Source organism: Enoplosus armatus, chromosome 17, assembly GCF_043641665.1.
Source record: "Enoplosus armatus isolate fEnoArm2 chromosome 17, fEnoArm2.hap1, whole genome shotgun sequence".
Taxonomy (NCBI): Eukaryota; Metazoa; Chordata; class Actinopteri; order Centrarchiformes; family Enoplosidae; genus Enoplosus; species Enoplosus armatus.
Window position 1 is genome coordinate 6,065,673 of NC_092196.1, and position 18,793 is coordinate 6,084,465.

The 18,793-nt window shown below is 41.6% G+C and overlaps 1 protein-coding gene across 2 annotated transcripts; it reads right to left on the reverse strand.

Moving 5' to 3' along the window:
* Positions 1–618: 618 nt before the first annotated feature.
* On the reverse strand, positions 619–13,304 carry LOC139300252 (caspase recruitment domain-containing protein 10). Of its 2 annotated transcripts, none has more exons than XM_070923282.1 (24): positions 13,192–13,304; positions 10,561–10,791; positions 9,401–9,538; positions 8,604–8,790; positions 8,196–8,334; positions 6,827–7,021; positions 6,554–6,673; positions 6,298–6,423; positions 6,022–6,201; positions 5,826–5,930; positions 5,333–5,369; positions 5,176–5,213; positions 4,968–5,056; positions 4,823–4,869; positions 4,467–4,587; positions 3,818–3,968; positions 3,477–3,600; positions 3,089–3,329; positions 2,825–2,891; positions 2,579–2,681; positions 2,299–2,457; positions 2,053–2,165; positions 1,606–1,721; positions 619–1,345 (listed from the first exon to the last, which is right to left on the reverse strand). In XM_070923282.1, the coding sequence occupies exons 1-24, from the start codon at positions 13,196–13,198 to the stop codon at positions 1,138–1,140; spliced, it is 3,042 nt and encodes a 1,013-aa protein (XP_070779383.1). In that variant the 5' UTR covers positions 13,199–13,304; the 3' UTR covers positions 619–1,137. The 2 variants fall into 2 exon arrangements, with proteins under 2 accessions (XP_070779383.1, XP_070779382.1); XM_070923281.1 differs by having other exon boundaries at positions 2,822–2,891; positions 3,818–3,995; positions 6,806–7,017; positions 8,192–8,334.
* Between the last annotated feature and the right edge of the window lie 5,489 nt (positions 13,305–18,793).

Below are 18,793 nucleotides of genomic sequence, written 5' to 3' on the forward strand. Positions count from 1 at the left end.
ACAGATAGGAGTGTGGTTTGATTAAATGTTAAAATGATTGCTTCTCTGAGCTGCAATTTAAATCTACACCTTGAACACAATATACCTTTTTGCCTGTTTTAGCTATTTATAGTTATATTATAATTGTGCCGACAATTGTGCGTACTGTATTCATTTTGATTTATGAGGAATAAAGTGATGTTTTTGTAACTTTAGATACAAACAGTTAAAAGTCAGTTTTCTGATTTCCCACAATATTTTATTTATTGAATTATTACAAGAATTGATTTCTTCCTGTAAACTGGAATAATGTTAACACTTCGAGATAGTTTTGAAAATTTGCATCTGAAAAACACAACACATTTTTGTCACTTTTAATGACAACATACAGTATATTATCTATTTTTATGGGAATTAATGAAAATCTAGTCTAGTTTAGTTGAGTGGGTCAACCAAATAAATGTGAATTTAGTTTGTTTTTGTTTTTCATTACTTTCTCTATATTGTATTTGTGTTTGAGATTATTAGTAGTTTCCTGAATAAATCTAGCTACTGCACTGATGTCTGAATAGACGCTATTGTTATATTTCAATTTGAAAAAAACAAAACAGCAACAATTAGATCAAGTCTGTTGTGTATTTGAGCACACAAGTGAAGTAAAAATATTTTATTTTTGTAGAAATGTATTCCTTAAACTGGTTACAAAAGAAACAAATTGGCAGTAAAAAAACAACAACACACCAAATATGAATGGGAAAAAAGTAACATGGCATAATTCCTGTTGCTATAAACAGCTAACTACCCGTAGGTCTGGACTGACATGTACCCTCCTTGTGTGGATCAAATCTGTTTTACTTTAAAAAAATTTTTTCACATTTCTCCCATAGTAGCCAGTCCAGCTTGGCTATATAGATAAGAATTATGAAATTCCTGTTTGCATGCATGTACATAGGCCTAATCTGGCCTCCCTTGAGACTCCAAGTAGATCCAGAGTTGATCTTGGTCCACTCACTTAGAATAGTAGGATGATCTAGCACTAAATGTTAATCCTCTATAGAAACCGGCCTGTGGTTTGGTTCTTATTGACTGCCATATTCTTTATTCAAAGACAGACGAATCTAGTTTGCCCTGTGAATATCCACATTCTGTATCTCTCTTCTACTGAAGCCTGTCCAGTTCGACCCATGTTACTGCCCTCTGCTGGCTGTGGATGGCATTGCGTATGGCTGCCAGCAGCTCATCAGTGCAGCTCCAGGTACTGGGCTCTAGCGTGTAGTAGAGCAGGGGCAGCGTCTCCAGCTGTAGCTCCTCGGCCTGGCACACCTCCTCCATTATGCTGTTCTCTCCACACCGTGGAAAAAACTTCCTGTTTCAAGTGTTGGAGGGACAGACACACCATGTTAGAGGAAAAGATATGGAATAAAAAACGACTTTCTGCATATTTATAAGGTAAGAAAATACCACACTGTCTGCACATGAAGTAAAATGCTTATTTACCCTACAACTGGAATAGCGTGAAGTGTATGGTGAACTTGAATAAAGTTCCATCATGCTGCTATGATCTGATGTGCACTTAATGTAGCACTGAATTTACTGTATTTGCAAAGCAAAGAAACGTGCACTTACCTCAGCTTCTTGTGCTTTTTGCTCTTAGGGCGGATATGGATGACGATAGGGTAAATCCCCTGTCTTAATAAGCCCTCAACACTAGGCAGCCCCAGCTCAAGCAGGCAGTGCTTGTCCTGAGACACAGACAAAGAGGGAGATTTGGATCATGCTTGACAATGTACATTCATTACTATTACCACGAACATCTTTGCTTTCCATAAAATGACCAGGTGATACAGGTAATAGCTATAATTGGTTCTTGACTTCACCCACAAACATGCTTCTTACTTTTCCTTGAAGGAGACTTGGGATGTTTGTGCCTTGAGATGATTACAATTACTGAGCAAAATGTGGTGCAGTTCAGTAATTAGAAGGTGTGACTATGTGTTTGTCATGCAGAGGAAAAACAATACGATGATCTTTTTGGGAAAAAAAAGACAAGGATGATGTGTTTTTTTTCATTACCTGGCTGATGACATCCTGTATTGACTGCAGCCGTATGCCCAGAGCCTGCTCTGGACTGCAGGAATCCAACAAGAACATTCTCTTGTCTCGTCTCTCTGAAGCCTGGATGGGCTCTGCAAACCCCAGGAAACAGGACAGAGGAGACTGCAGTGTATCACGTGATGTTCAAATGAAGAATCACCTTTATGTACACTAAGTTTATCAGTATTTGGGGCATCATGAGTGAGAATAAGTGTGTGTGCCTACCTGGTGGGCAGGTGTTGAACTTCAAACCAGACGCCGCTGGTTGTAGGAGCCTCTCTATGAGACCACGGGAGAGAAGAGAGGGGGAGAAGATGACTGGCCGCTTAGTCTGAACCTGCACCGGCTGCACTACACTGTACGGGATCAAGTGCTCCTCGTGACCTGAGGGCACACGAATGTACACACAAATTGTCAAAGAAAACTGATACCTTTATCCCAAAAACATATTTTTTATCACACAGATGTGGTGTTGCATTCAGGCGACACTATGGCTGGATCTTACGTTTGCTCAGTGTGTAAAGGACCTGCTGTGTGGAACCAATCCCACGGCAACCAGGGTCCGCTGCCTTGACCAATCGTACACGTCCAGATGCTTTCTTCAACAACTATATGTAGGAAAACGGAGAACAACAAACAGCTAATAGTTGTGTTAACTGTGGTTACCAGTTGTACCACAGTTTGGTTAAGCACAGTGACTGAAATTGAGCCTGCTGTTGTCATGTCATTTCAATATGAGCAGACTTACCACCTTCTTCTTAAAGTCCTTTTGCTCCAGGGCCATTTTTCGTAGCTTTACAAGTAACAACTGTTGTGCTCTAAAATGGAAAATCCAGGTTATTTACACTCCTAATTCTGCATAATTAAAATATGATGCTTAGGGATTACTTTTAACATACTACATACTATAATTCAAACCAGGCTAATATTGTCTTTCAGAGCTACTGTAAAAAATCCTCATTGGCCACAATTAGAATACGAATATAACAGTCAAATGATGGTCTAATTGGCGTACCTGTTGTAGTTGGGCATGGTTCCTGCCTGCTGGGGTTTGGCTGTGAGTGGGTCCACCAGGGAACAGCGCCAATGGTATTTTCCATTGTACCTTGTGTCTGTGACATGTATAATGTCGTCACAGGACACACCCAGAGACGGCGGGTCACCGTGAGGCTCCATGTTGAGATTGACACGTACATAGAAGGAGTCAGCACCAACAAAAGAAGGCGACAAGAGCTGGGTGCACAGCTTGGAGTATGCTGAGGACAGGAACCAGAAGAGGGCACGGTTTAGTCTCACCTTTCTGAGACATAAATGAACTTTACGCGTGTCATGGGGAGAAGTTTCAAGAATACAGCATTACTGTTTTATATACATTTTTCAAATCTCTGCGAAAACGGACTCACCCTCTGGGTTGCTCTGGTGTTTGAGTGTGGAAGGCTCGGTCCACCACTGCAGAGAAAAGTGGGCTACCTCAGCAGTGCACTGGCCCAGCAGCACACTGCCCCCACCAAACAAAACCTGGTCGAGCTGGACAACATGAAAAGAGAACTGCACGTTATGTTCAAGCCTTATGTTCTTATGTTCATATTTTTTTTTCTCTTTCTAATATCTAATTTAATTTACACTTTTTGCAATCAAGTAGTAGTAACAATTCAGACATCTACAGGCAGAACTGTAATGTGCATTTGTCCAAAAATGTATTCGCACATACACACATACAATCCTCATACATACAGACACACACCTCCAGCAGCTCACTGCCCTCCTTCAGTCCACATTGTTCAGCTGGAGAACCAGCTCTCACATGGCTGACAAAGATCCCTGTTCCGTTTCCTCCGACTATCGTAATATCATCAGCTAGACTGGCTCTTCCGTACTTTGGTGAGGTAGGGGGACTTGAGGACGGGGAGTGGGGGGGTATCCTGAGAGACGGGCAGAAATAAGATGAGGATGGTGTGACATGCACATTTGGCAAAGAGCAGTACAACCCAAGAGTCTATTCACTTTATATAATCAAAATGTTGATTTTTCTGCTTGTTCTGGGCACTAAGAATTTCTTTCATTACATATTTTATTATATATTCACAGCATGTTGTATGTAATGTGAACATTTGCACTTACAGTATTAAACCCTTTTTAAACTGTTCGACCAAGTTTAATGAGATGTCAATCACTAAGTTGTGTTAAACTGTATCTGCTAGAAATACATCATCTTTGGTTGCATATTGAGGCTTCCACAAACAAATGAAGATCATGCAGTTGTGTGATAGCCACAAAAGGTCCATGGGCCAATATTCACACCATACCCTTGTTAAAAATCACCCTAAAATATTTTATACTGCAGTTTGTCAGTTGGGACCTTTAGCTGCATCATCAAAATCATGCGGTTATACCTGGGAACACTGGTATTGGGTTGGTGTGAAGAGACTGCAGGCAGGTTGACCAGGTCAGGAGGGAAGAGATGAGAGTGTAGGGAGTTCCAGGAATCCCACAAAGAAGGTTCACTCTGCTCACCTGAAAACACCAGAGAGCTTCATAACTTACAACTCACAGTGTAGTACAAAGCAAGAATTGCAACCACGCCTTCTTTGTTTTATTGTACTTTGATGCCAAATGAAAATAAAAGAGAATCCCAGACACTCACTACGAAGTTCATTTAGTTTTAGTTTTTATGAATGACTGATAACTAATAGAAGTTAGACGTTAGTTGTTCATGCAAAACATGACTCAAATCATGAATCAAATATACCTGTAATGTTATCGTTCTCATCACTGCCCCAGGATTCCAAGTCAAACCTTTTCAGAGCAGAAAAAATGGATGTTAAACAAATGAAATTAGTTAGAACAGGCTGAAAATATGTATTGGTAGGGTTATGTGGGGCCGATAAACGCACTCTGTGTTGAATCGTCGGTTGATGGAGTTCATACAAGGAGGGAAGGGGAATGTGGAGAGCCGATTTATTTCCTTTTCATTGTCTTCGGTCTGAAGGTAGAGAGGTAAATAAAAACTCACTGATTCTGACTTTCATTCACTTTCATTCTTTCTATCTGTTTTTTTCTTTCGCTCCTGTGCTTGTTAACGAGCAGAGCTGTCATACTCACTGACGAAAAGAGATTCTCCTCTGAGTTGGAACGAGAATCTGTGAAGGAGAAGAGAGAATATTTAAACAAATAAAGTATATCTGTATGAAATAAATAAAGTACTTAAGTACTTGAAAACTTGAGAATCATCGTCCAGGTGTCAGTGCACACAACTTACCCTCCGAGTTTTCATTGGCTTGGCCTCTAGAGGGTGTCTGTGGCACAGAAAAGAGGAGTAAATATAGTATGACCTCACAGGTAGTAAGAGGTGTTGTGCAAGTACTAACATGCTAAGAGTTGCATAAGAATCTACTACAATGTCTCATACTCTAGGCCATAATAAGTCTAGCTGAAGAAATTTACTTTGCAGTCTGAAGCGGAATTCCTCGCATAGCTAATAACAACGTGAGAAAACATGTTGTTGCAGTCTCCAGAGCAGTTCTGTCCTGTGGAAATGATCCCTTACAGTACACAAAGCAATAGTAGAGGTAGTTACACTACATGAACAGCAGCTACAACTCCTATGATTGACAGCAGCACCACATTCCTACAACGAGGACCACTGATTTTGATGTAAATCATTGCCTAGGGTGATGGTGATGGTGCTACTGTTATTGTGAATATTTTTAATAATAGGTATGGTAGCCATGGAGATGAACACCAGCCCTGACCTTTCGTAGCAGCAGATGGGTGCTACTGGCCTGGGGTCTCAGGTCCAGGCCGAGGGAACAGCAGGGGCCATAGCACTGGTCCTCATTGCACAGGGACAGGTGGGACTGGGGAGCAGACACAGGGAGTAATATATGTATAAAAGTGGAAGGACGGTGCTGCACTCCTAACTTGCTGTGCTTGCATGTGTTAACTCACACAGTGCAGACAGGGGCTGCTCTGCTCCATTTGCTCCCGGCTCCTCTCCCTCTCTCTCTCCAGCTCCCTCTGCTGCTGCTCCATGTTGGCCTGCAGCTCTGCAATGCGTTTACGCAGACGGTTCTTGTCCAGCAGACAGTCAGTGTACTCCAACTGCAGGCTGTCTCGGCTGTGCAGAGCCTGGTAAAAAGAAGGAAAAAGACAGAGAAGAAGTTTGTTAAGACGCGTCATGCGAATATGGGGGACATTAAATCTGCACCCTCCATTCACACTCACCTGGTCTCTTTCCTTTTCCAGTTCCATGATCTGGTTGAAATAGGACACACTCCTCTTCTGCTCAGTCTCCAAGTCCAGATGGAGAGTTCTCACCTTCAGCTGCAGCTGCTCGCACTGCGACTCCAGCTACAAACATAGTTTACCATTACAACCTCTACGGAAAGGCAGAAAGGAAATGAGACACCGGCTTTGGCACTAAATCAAACTTTTCAACAACTGATTAAAGTTAATAATTGAATATTTCATTTGTGACAACCTTGTCCCTGTGCTCCTCAGTGCTCTGCAGCTCCCCCTGTACTCTGGTAATGACATCACAGAGCTCCTGCCTCTGCTCTGCAGACTCCCTGCGATCCTGCTGCAGGATATCCATCAGAGCCTGAGGTAAACAACACAAAGAACACGTTTAGAATATAAAACACTGCACCTTTAGAGACATCACTTGAAAAAGGAAACAAAGTCTACAAACTATAGACAAACTATGATAAACATTGTAGATTTAAAAACATACTATGACTCCAGTGGCAGGAACTGAGTCCCTCATCTGAGTTCTTGTATTCTCAGCTTTCTGGACCTCAGTACGGAGCAGTGGCTTTTCTGGCAACGCAGGTGGAGAACCATTTACTCCATTAGAGAGCAAACTGTTACTTTTTGCTGGCGTAGTATTCCCGGCAGTGTCGATTGTTTGCTTCTCTTCCTCTGTCAACCTGGACCGCAGTTCCTCTACCTGTATGGAGAACAAGTATGGGCATTTGTTAATGTTGTTGTTTAAAATGCAATGACTTGGCTTATGGGCTGTTTAGCTACATTAATGATAAAAATTGAACATAAAATAAATGACATGCAGGCTTTTTGCACTATAACTAACAATAACCTCAGGACTTAGTACAGCACACAGTACAGGACTTTTACATAAGATATGTGGAACAAACACATATCTTCTTCCCAAACTTTTATTCCAGAAATCAAAGAGTTGGGGGTAAATAAAAGATAAACCAAAGTGTTTATTATACACAATTACAATACCTACAACATTCCTATATTAGCAGGCACACTGCACGTAAGGTAACAAGACCATAGAGGAAATACTGCAGTTGGTTATTGACTGTGCCATCTTCTAAAGAAAGAAGATAACCACAGACATTTCCAGCTAATCGCAACCAAGTGGTTCATATCTCAGCGGTATGGTCGCCATGTTTTGACAGCGCACAACCTAAGTAAACAGGAGGCTGATAACATCTACACAGTTGGTTAGAGCTGCTCATTTCAGTTCCTATGTTGCAGCTGCGTGCCAGCTGAAGCAGTCTCACCTGCTTAGGTGAAGCCTAGGGCGATATCATTTGCTGCCTTATCATTCCGTGAAACGAAACATTTTTTTTCCCTTCCCTAAGTCTCCCAAAACTTAAAAATGACTCTCCCTGTCTCTGTATCTCTGGCAAACCCACCCTTGTGTTGAATAGAAAACCTTAAGGTGTAGAGCAACAAGAAACAGGGGAAACAAGTTGGGGGAATTGTGACAAGAAGATCACTATTATTAGCAAATTCACCATTTCTGCAGCGAGTACACAGCTGCTTTTAGGATCAGCTGAGGAATGTGGTGGTGGAAAGGGAATGACTCATTCTCTCACTTCACTCTTAACTTCAGTGGAGTTTCTCAGTAAAAGACTGTGGTTGTGTTGGACAACTCCTTGGTATCAATATCTGTGAGTTCAATGAGTTTAAAAACTTGGCTGTGGTGAAAAAAACATACACTCTCTTTAAGCCTTCTAAGGTAAATAAAGTTTAAATAGTATAAGTTTAATATAACAACGTAATGGAATTTACATGTAGAGTGTAGAGTGGTAGTAGTAGTAGTAGTAGAGTGTCTCTGTTTTTACACATGCTGTTCCCAACCGACCTACCTGCCTCAGTAGTTCTTTCTCACGAGTGGAGGCCTTGCCTTGTTCCTCCAGGGCCCGGGAGTACTTCACAGCCTGCTCCAGGTGCCTGTCCTTCAGCTTACCCAGCTCTCGACTGGCTGATTCCCAGTCTTGACGCAGCCTTGAGATCACAAATCATCCAGTTCACACATTTTCTCGTTGATTCGTTTTTGTGAAAAACAAGGAAGACATTTAATGAAGATATATAGATATATAAGATAAAAGATATTTAATCATGGATTCACTGTAGTTTTAATTCTCTTAATTGCAGGTGATCTTTTCCCAAAGGAAGTGAAGACTAAAAAAATCTAAAATCTCAAAAACCAGCTGGTAAGCCTTTTATAGAAAGTTAGCGGAACATATGCAGCTAACTACCAAAGTGAGGCAAACCTCTCTAGTTGCAGTCTGTCATGACGTAACTCCTGCGCTTTACGTTCAGCCCGGCTGCGTTCCTCCTCCGCCATCCGGCAGCGCTGAGAGAGGCGTCGCTCACACACACGGCTGTGTCGAAGCTGCTCCCTCAGTTTACGCACCTCCAGAAGCAGAAACTGGGTCAAACCCTCCGGACCCTCCTCATCTAGGGGAGTAAAGACAGGTGGAGGTTGTAGGTCATGGGGGCTACTTATATTCTGCTTGTTTAACCTTCAAGCCTTATCCGTCATTCCATTAGATACTCCTGAGCATCGTAATAACAAAGACTTGTGTGTCCAGCTCTGCAGAGAGTTGTTATGTGCTAGATAACATTGAACACTGAGTCTCTGGCTCTAAAAGCATTGCACTGTGTGGTTTTAAGTGCTTCCATTTCAGGTCTGAGTTATTTTCAAAGTTTGAGTGTCTTAGAACGTAGTGTGTTTACTATGTGCCAATAAAAAGAACACAACCTCCCATATAGATGCCCAGCCAACACAAGTGGGGCCAAACAATTTTCTGAAAGTCAGAATTAAGTCTTAACACTTAAAACATTGTGTTTTAGGCCTGAAATATTCAGGACCAGTGTTTAAAAATGAAACCACTAACACAGTTATCGTTTGCGTTTCCAATCAAATCAAATCACCACATGTATTCACTGAAATACTTCACCAGTCTTGACAGAAAGACATCCTGAAGTCAGTTAAGGATTGAGTCTAACTCATCTCTGTGATGTGCCGTGAGTCCACGCTTTGACATGCAGAGAAATCCCTGCTTACCCAGTATGAGGGAGCATCGCTGTGTGGGCTGTTCTCCAGTCAGCTGTGTGTACTGCTCTGGGTGGTAAAACTCCAGTGATTCCATGAAGGCTTGAAGTCCTCGCTGACCCTGACCACGCAGAATATCCAGCAAGCGACCTGTTCAACAAAAGGGAAAAACAAAGTCTGAAAAACTGTAACAATGCGGAATTAATCATTATCACAGGCACACTTGTCCACAGGGACAATGTTAAAAAAAAGCAATAAACCAATGCAAGCTCATGTCAGCATTTTGGTACTGCAAACTAACCACAAAAATGCTCCCTCTTTGATGTGAGTGTTATTTACCCCTGTAGCTACATTGGTATTTCAAACCATGACCATGATGAATGACTAGCTCCAGGATGAGCTAACTCACTGGCAATGCAATGATATGAACTGGGCGTTCAGGTGCTCGTTTTCATCCCGTCTTTACTTGAAACATCCCCCCTTCATCTTTATCTTCTTTCACTCCTCATTCTTCCCTCTCTGTCTGCCTTACACTCCCCTTCACTTGGCGTTGTCTTTCATCTTATTCTCTCCTTAGTTCCTGCCTGTTTCTCTCCCTGCAATACTTATCTTTACCCACATCTTCCTCTCGGACAACCTGCTGCACAATCATTCATGCATGATGTTTCGTCCTTGAGAGTTTTACAACAAGAACCACGTTGCATATGCCCCCTGTCTTTCGTCCCATGTCTCCTATCATTTGTCTCATAAAGGCCAAAATCTGTCATGCAAGAAATAAACATTATCCTTTTTTTATGATGATGCCCATGTTTGTTTGTCTCCTCAATTAGACTTTATTAGCAGATCCTGATCACAACGTTCTCATGGATATACAGACAACTATCACTGGATGACTTTGATACTGAAGAAAACCTAAAAAAACAAGAGAATTCTCAGTCACGTTGTAAGGAGGTGATGATTTCGAAGTGGATTTATGGATGTTTATTCACAAAGAGCATTGGAGATAACGCTATCCTCAGACAGCATAAGTCACACTGAACCTAAAAATGTGTATTAGATTCAGATTTGAAGTACCACCTAATAATTTTGCCTGAGGTTTTTAATTTATCTGGATGGCTGGTGTCACTATGTTGCTTTATTGTTGTTTTCAAATGAAATGTTCCTCCTCTCACCGGCCTTGCTGATGCGCAGTGGGTACTGCGTGGAGTTGAGCACCTCGTCTTCATCCTGTTCATCAATGACCTTGCACTGGCGCAGATACGGGGTGAGTTTGGCCGGGTGGAGGATGCGCGTGAGCTTGTGCCGTACCCCCTCCACGCGATCCCAAAGCTCCTCACAGCGCTCCTCTGACCACGGGGGAGAGGGTCGCACCTCCTCCCCCTCCTCCGCCCAAACTGTGACACCTGCAAGAGACCCAAAATTACATTTACAAGCCATTCAGGAAGTTTGAGCACTGACAAAGACAAGAAGACAGAAATTGTGTGCATTTCTAAAAATAGTTTTGTTTCTTTGGACCATGTCTCTTTCACCGTCACACTTCAACCCTGAGGGGCAGATATACAGACATCTCCAATGTCCAGTCCTAGACAAAATATTTTTTCCCAGGAATAATTCCATTGGAATTTGTTTTTGTCTGACTAGGCTTATCTGTATCTCTCAGCCATCAACAGTGGGTCATTACAGTTTTTTACTGCTATGATTTCTAAACAATCACAGTCAGTCTGATAAGACATCAGTACCAATCGTATGAAGCACCAGCAAATATTTTAGAATTCCTCTAATTTCAGCCTTAATTGAAATGTGTTACATGGTGATCCTCTTTGTCCAGCACTGAATGACTACATAATAGAAGTAATTCTTAAGGATGCATAAAGGATTACTGGGTTTTGCTGCATAGTGATGGAATGAGGTGGAGCTCCTTACTGGAAATCTTCCAAGGAATCCTGAGGGGGATTTACTCCCTTCAAAATACAAGTCTGACAGATTAACATTGAACTGCTTAACTGGAAGCCACTTGCCCCACAGACAATAGATATGGTGTTAAATCTCTCTAAAATGTTTGAACAAGAACTTCAATTTCATACACAGTGCTAGTAAATATATCACTGTTTAGTTCCCGTAGAGCAAAGGGTCTGCTGTTACGAGGGTCATAAACTATAGTGGGGAGGGCACTTTGTGGATCAGTGTCTCAGAGTGCAGGAATGAAAATACTGGCGTGACTCATATTGCACACCTAAAAACACACCAGGGGACCACAGACAAAAGCTTTCTCAGCCCCATTCACTTCCCACTGCGGAGGACACAAGGAGAGAAAGTGAATAAACCTGCCACTACAGGAGTGTGTTAAAAAACAGCCATATATTTATGCTAACTGTAAGTTATTTTCTGAATTATTTACATGCAATAATAGTGGAAGGGTTGATTCAGTGAGTAAAAAGCTTTTACTAGCCTTCCAAATCCAGTGAGAAATTGCTGAACGAGGCACACTATAACAACACAAGCCCCCCCAAAGCTGCAGGCAAAATCCCATGTCTCATTTCTGTTGGTTTAACAAATGTAGTGAGTCCGTTATAATCACAGAGAGGTCCAGGTCACCAGTTTCTTTCTCATCTCACTGCGGTCTGAAATGCAATGCAGCATGTGTTTCATTTCATTTTTGGCAGCTTTAAAGACACCACTCTAGGCTCTGATAACTTGTGATGGCTGTTTGTCACACTTTGCACACTTTGTAGAAGAAATTACTTAAGCTTAAATTCAAGAAACATGAATTATTATCATGATTATTTATAGTATTTGCCCCCAGTGTCTCAATGTTGTTTCCCATCCAAGTTATTTACTCAAAATGAAAGTGAGGTGCCTGCTGCTCTGTGCAGCTGATCTGACCCATCTGAGCCAACAGGCAGGCTGAGGCAGGTCTGGAGGCTCTGGAATCTCTGTCAATACCCTTAAACAGTCTACTGAGACATTGTCCTTGTCCATTACTACTTAACTCCTCCTCCTTAAACTCAAAGTAGTAGAAAACACTCACCAAAAGTGGAATATTGTACTGTATCTACCATCACCTTTTCTTAGAAAATGATTGATTCAGGGAAAACTAAAAAAACAAACATGTTATGATAAAATACAGATAAGATAATATGTACCAACAAGAAGACGGTTGTGGAGGATGTAGGGATATCAATTATCAATTTGTTATCTTTCTTCTTTTTTTGTTATCATTTCTTTTATCGCTAACAAGGCCATGTTTAAATTTTGTGTGTAGCTTTAATAAATATGAGACATATATTTTTTTATTTGACACGACTGAAAATATACTGTTAGTTTTGCTAAATTATCAGAAGTTTATTTTATTAACTGTTTCGAGAAAAGACCTTTTGGTCAAATCAACTGAGCATTGATGCAACAAAATCTGAAGGTAACTTGAATCATTAAATAATATCACTTTTCACACACATGCTCCACAGTGGGCACAGTATTACAAATCTTCACCACTAATGTGGTAGATAACTGTATGAAAGGTGAAAAAACACCAGTGTTTATACTTGTGCTTCAAAGAGAGCAGTCTATTTCATTTTGCTGACCTGAGAACCAGATAACCAGTGGTAAGGATCTCTCTGGTGAACCAGTAATTGGCTGTAGCACAGCCTTGCTGCCATTTAAAGCTTAGTTATATGGTGAATGATTGATAAAACAGCTGCAAGTCTGTCAATCATTTCCCAGAGGCACATTTCAAACCAATGTAAAGATAAAAAAAAACATTAAAAAAGCGCCTGAAATATGCGAAATCTTAAACGTTGGCTTACCACTCATGTCTTGAACCTGCTTGAATGTGTTTTGAAGACGAGGCCGAGTAAAGCCCACTGTAGTCAAGCCCTCTGCATCCCATCCAAGGTCCAGAGTGCGAGTCAGGAGTGACACCGAGTAGTGAGGGCAGAGTGTGTGGGCGCCACCTGACTGGAGAGCAGCGGAACGCAGAGGTCCTCCTTTACGCGCACCTTGGCGCACTCAGCTCCTCCACCCTCGGTCAGCCACAACCAGCCAATCGGTAGCCAAAAATAAAAAATAAAAAAACCCCACTTATCTCCACATCACAGCGGTTTTCCTTCTGCAGTTTCTTTTTAAAATGATATCTGTATAGCAGAAGCCAAGCACTAGATGGCGCTTTCAACCAATGGTCCTCTCATAAGGCTGTCGCTTATACACTTCACAGCATTACAGCAAAAGATACTCAGAGCTGAGTAACAAGTACCCTCATTCAGCTCTGCCAGGACTGCTTCGTTAAATTGTGAGTTTTGTCGTGAACGCTGGTCACAGAAATATGTCAAAGACTTAAAGAGAATATGACTCATTAACACTGTGAGTCACTTTCCAGGTGGTCTGCTGCAATCAAGAGCACAAAAATAACTTCTCACCTTGTATAACTACAGCAGACAGCTTTGTGTTGTGGGACTGCCCTGGAGGAGAGCAGGTTAGTCACCAGCACATCAGAGCACAGTGACACAGAGTTTCACCCTCACTGTTCTTTTTATTGCTTGCACATCTATGGCTGTGCTGTCTCTGGCATCACCCACAGAATGACTGTAATTGTACAGAGTATTAAATAGGTGGGATAGCTGACTCATTCCAGATACTTCCAGATAACTCGTCAGTACTTAATGGTGGGGTTCGCTTGCAAGTGAAGCCAGGAAGTGATGTAAAGGTGAAAACAAGTAGAGGCAAGTGCATCAAGCCAAAAAAAAAAAACATTGTGCAAATTAGTGTGATGATTACAGGTCATACTCAGAATCATTTAGCAGCAGGTGAATGACTTAGTGGCCTTCTGAGTATTTAAATGAAAAGAAGAAGTGACTAATAATCAAAATCCTTGGTATATACAAATATATTTATATATGTATTTGGATTTCAGACGATAAACTAAGTGGATAAACCGTGTCATCATTTTGGAGTAACTTCTCCTCCTCAGGAAAGCGTGAAGGCAGACAGGAAATATGGGATGCCTGGAAGAAGAATGTGTCTTTTTCTTGGCATGTGGACAGAAAATGTCAGGCTGCCCTCCGTCTCAAGGCCTCCCCTGAATAAACAGGCCTTCTGTTTGTGGCCTCAGTACTGTTGCTGAGAGACAGTTTGGGTTGATACAGACAGAGGATGTCAAGGAGATATTATATTATGCACTCATATCCACCCATGCACTGCAGGAAGCATGGTCCGGAGAGGATGCTCTCCCTGTAAATGTCTTCTGAATAAACTGGCTAGGTAGTTGCATGTGCTGACATAAATACAGACTTTGCATCAGGCCTTGGCCACACTTAGTATGTGGTAAGCAGTACGAAAATAGCATTTATGACATGATTTCATTTTATACACTCATTGAGGATCTGTAGTTGCATACATCTCACAAAGGCCTACAAAATTATTTGTGCCGTGTTGACTGCATTATCTTAAACGTGTGGGGAGATTACATGACTTTATGAATTGTATCTGTTTATCTGGTCATTGATTTTGAAGGTGAGAACTGCAGACAGTTCTAGAGGAGGTCATATAAATAACTAATTCCTCCTTGTGTTCTTTTGTTGTTATCTTGTGCCGTATTTTCTTTGTTTGCTTCTCTTTTTGGTTATGACTCACAAACGCTCTCTGTCTTTCTGTCCGTTGCTCTTTTATTGCTTCGTCTTGCCCACTCTGTTTTCCCCCATTTGCTTTTTTCTCCCTCTCTTCGCCTCTCTGTTTGAAATTTTCTTTCTGTCTCTTCCTCCGAACAGACCAATCCATCCTCCAGCAGTCCGTCCAGGCCTCGGCCTGGGGAGGGAGGGAGGGCTGCAGTGGATGAGCATTCCTGTTGTCTCTGAGGTGACAGCGGCACAGAGGAGCCATTGACGGCAGCACTGGACCCCACAGTTTGCTCATGCTGGAATGTGTGATATCGTGACAGTTCGGTCACACAGAAATAGACCATGCAGAATTCCTTAAGTGCCTTGAGGTCGTTTTAGCGCTTTAAGTTGATGATTTTTTTTATACAGGCAACAAGTGAGTGAGCTGGTGTTCCTTCAGTGTCTTTTTAAAGACAACACAAGGCTGTTGTATGAGATACTCAAACCAGTTGACCACCATGACCGATGTAGCTGAACAATTTGTCTTGAACAACGTTTAGCAGAGGACAGCTTTGATCCAGCAGTTATTTTGTTTGACCTGCAGCTTCAAGGCAACTGAAACTGGGTGGGACTGGACCATCTCTGCTGCACTTTGAGGAATAAGCATTTTTATTTTCACATCTGTATGATTATTACAAGTGGCTGTTAGACAGACTGCTGGAGAAATGTTTTGGAGGCTTCTCCCCATGCAAACGTATTGAACACAGGATTAAATCAGACATATGAATGAATTTAAATACGACTTCATGTTTTGCTACTGACCAATCGTTAAAACAGCACCAGTGTCTGTGGTTTTCAATTCTATGTTTTGTTCCACTCTGATCCTGCCCGGCACACAACAGGCCCGGCTCTTCACCCAACAGCTGACCCCCCATGGCTCCATCTATGACTCAAGCCTGGCGGCTGCACAGAATTGCCCCTTTGTGTCCGTGAAGAATGTGTCTTTTCTGACTTTTTTTTGGAAAACAGAGGCAGAGAAAGAGAGGGATGGGGGCATGAGTAATTGAGACAGATTTAAATCTTGACATGTGATTATGCCTCCTTTGTAGGCAGCATACTGTGACAATAGCTTTCAGTATTGATCAGGCTGGTGGTACTCAACATACCCTTGATGCTTTATGACAAAATTGAGTGAGAAATGAATATCAGGCACCAATGAAACATACATGTTTCTCTCCACTGTCCACTCAATTGCCTTGACCTAGAAAGCCACTTGTGATCTATGCAGTTAATATGTCCTCTCATTCTCAGCTCTGCAACTATGTCGTATATGGCAGCACCAGTGTAGCTTGATGAGATCTTGAAATATCCCAGAGTAATACCATGCCACTTCCTGTTTAACATGGAATCAACATCAATAGCACCAGAGGAAGTAAAGGAATTAATTCTTATTGAAGCAAACAAGGAACTTGGAAAAACAATGAGTGGGACAAAAATATCTAAACCAGAGGCCACTTTTAGGGAGTATTTATTATTGAATGAACTTCAAAAACTTGTTGATTTCATTTTCATTACCCGCTGTGTGAAATAGTTTACAAAGCCATGCAGGAAGAGTTTTCGCTGACAAAAAAACATCATATGGAGATGATGTGGCTGATCCGTCTTGCTACAAATCAGACCTCACAGAACCTCATCTGGACAAATTTGGAGGGGCTGGGGGAAGTCCTCATCCAGCCGGGGTGCTAGCCACAATCAAGAAGCAACTGGACATAAGTTTACATGCTTTTCAGTTCAAGTTTTTAATCACTAGTATATCATCTCTTGGTCTAGGTTTCTTTAGCCCTTAGAATGAAAGAAGAGGGGAAATGTGTTTAGAGTTGGGGCTGGATAATACTATCACTTCTGTTTTCAGTTTTTAACCCAATACTGCTTTAAAGAGCTGTGTGAAATAAACCATATATCTATACCGCTGGACTACAAAAAGGCATTTCAGTCCAGACGGTACAGTAGCCCTCCCTCAGCTCAGGTTCCACAGTAGTCGCCCAGTAAGCAGCCTACCCTTGTCCCCCACACTATGACACACAGAGTATGAGGTATGAATGACCTGTTGATCGACTCATTATATACATTATACTGCTTAGAGTGTCTCTACATACCTGCAGACAAATGTGTACACACACACAAGACTTTGTGGTGCCAGTGAAAACTGACGCCGCGGCCTGCTCCACTTCCTGTCACTCTCCTTCCAGAGCAGTGAGGTTTGAGTTGACGTTTGAATTACAGGGTGTTACTTAGCTGTCTAAATCTGACCTCCACCACACATTTGAACTGCAGACATAGACATCTTTACCAACCAATGCACATCAATTTCCAGATACACAAACAGTTTTAAAACTGCAACTATTGCTAACCACATGCCAAAAATTGCCTCAGAACGGGAACAGGGTTACATATAGTAAAAGAGCAGTTGAAGACATCAACAGCCCTCATGTCTCTCTGAGTATTGAGTGATTATTGCTGGTTGAAAACTTAACCCAATACCCCGCCTGGATGACTTGAAATACAGTCAGCTGTGGCAATTTCTTTTGGTATAATTTCCCCCCGGGGATCAATAAAGTATTTCTGATTCTGATTTATGTGTGTATATTTAAGCTCACATTACAGCACATGTACTGTATTGTAAATGGATGTAATGTTCCTGCTTCTATTTGCACTTTTGTATGACGTCTAAACGGACAAACTAGGTGATGGCCACTGTTTTTTGTTTTTTTTTTCAAAGCAAAACACCAGGAGGAAAACCATTCCTTTTGGGAATGATAACAATAAAGTAAGAGGGTGGCAGTGCGCCAAGAAGCTTTTTACATTACAGGAATTTGGAGTTGATCATTGATATTACAGGAAGCCATTTGGTTTCATAATAAACCCCTGACAATATTTGGTCTCTGTTTCCATGTCCAGCTCTATCAGCATCTGTGTGCACGCTCTAACCATGAATACAGTATGTCTGGAAGTACAATGGCTGGTTTCAATGCTCACCAGCTCTCCCAGACATCATCATCTGTCTCCCCACCAGGCAGACATAAAGGGACTTGGGATTAGCCCTGTAACTCAGTCAAAACTACAGAATTCTCCTAGTTTCTCCGTTCACTACTTCATGTTCACTGTGATTTTCTTTTAATCTAGTCATATATGATCACGACTCTGTTGGCATGTCAATGAACAATATGAGCAGGCGGCTTGCACATCACTGTAGTGAACTGTGCTCCAACATAATGGTTCTCAATGTTTTTTGGCTTAGGGCCCCTTATAGTAAAGTCTCTCACAGCCCCAGTCACTATAGAAACTTCAAAACAATTTGACAGGGAATTATATCTTCTTTTTCAGAGGGACAGTTTATTAATTATTATAGGTCTAAAGGCAGAAACTTCCAACTTTACAAAATAGAGAAAAGATTCAGATATTCCTAAATCATCTAATGACCCCTGAATACTCTCATGCAACCTTGTGGGGGCTGTTGACACCTAGCTTAAGTAGGAGTATTAGGAGTAACACTATAAAATATATCTACAAAAAATCTGTATGTAAATCCTCAGAGGTAGTGAGGTTAGAAAGTCAGACTGATGACTGATATGTTTCCAGGTTAAATCATGTGATCTGAGCTAGTGCTGCATCCGAATCCCCTCATCCCCTCATTCATTCACTGTATAATAGAAACTCAGTAGTTTTCTATACAGTGAGCAGTACATTTTGATTTTAGACACTTGTGAATCATCATCACTTTGTGTCATCACTGACAGGTGTAGCGTCCAACAACAAC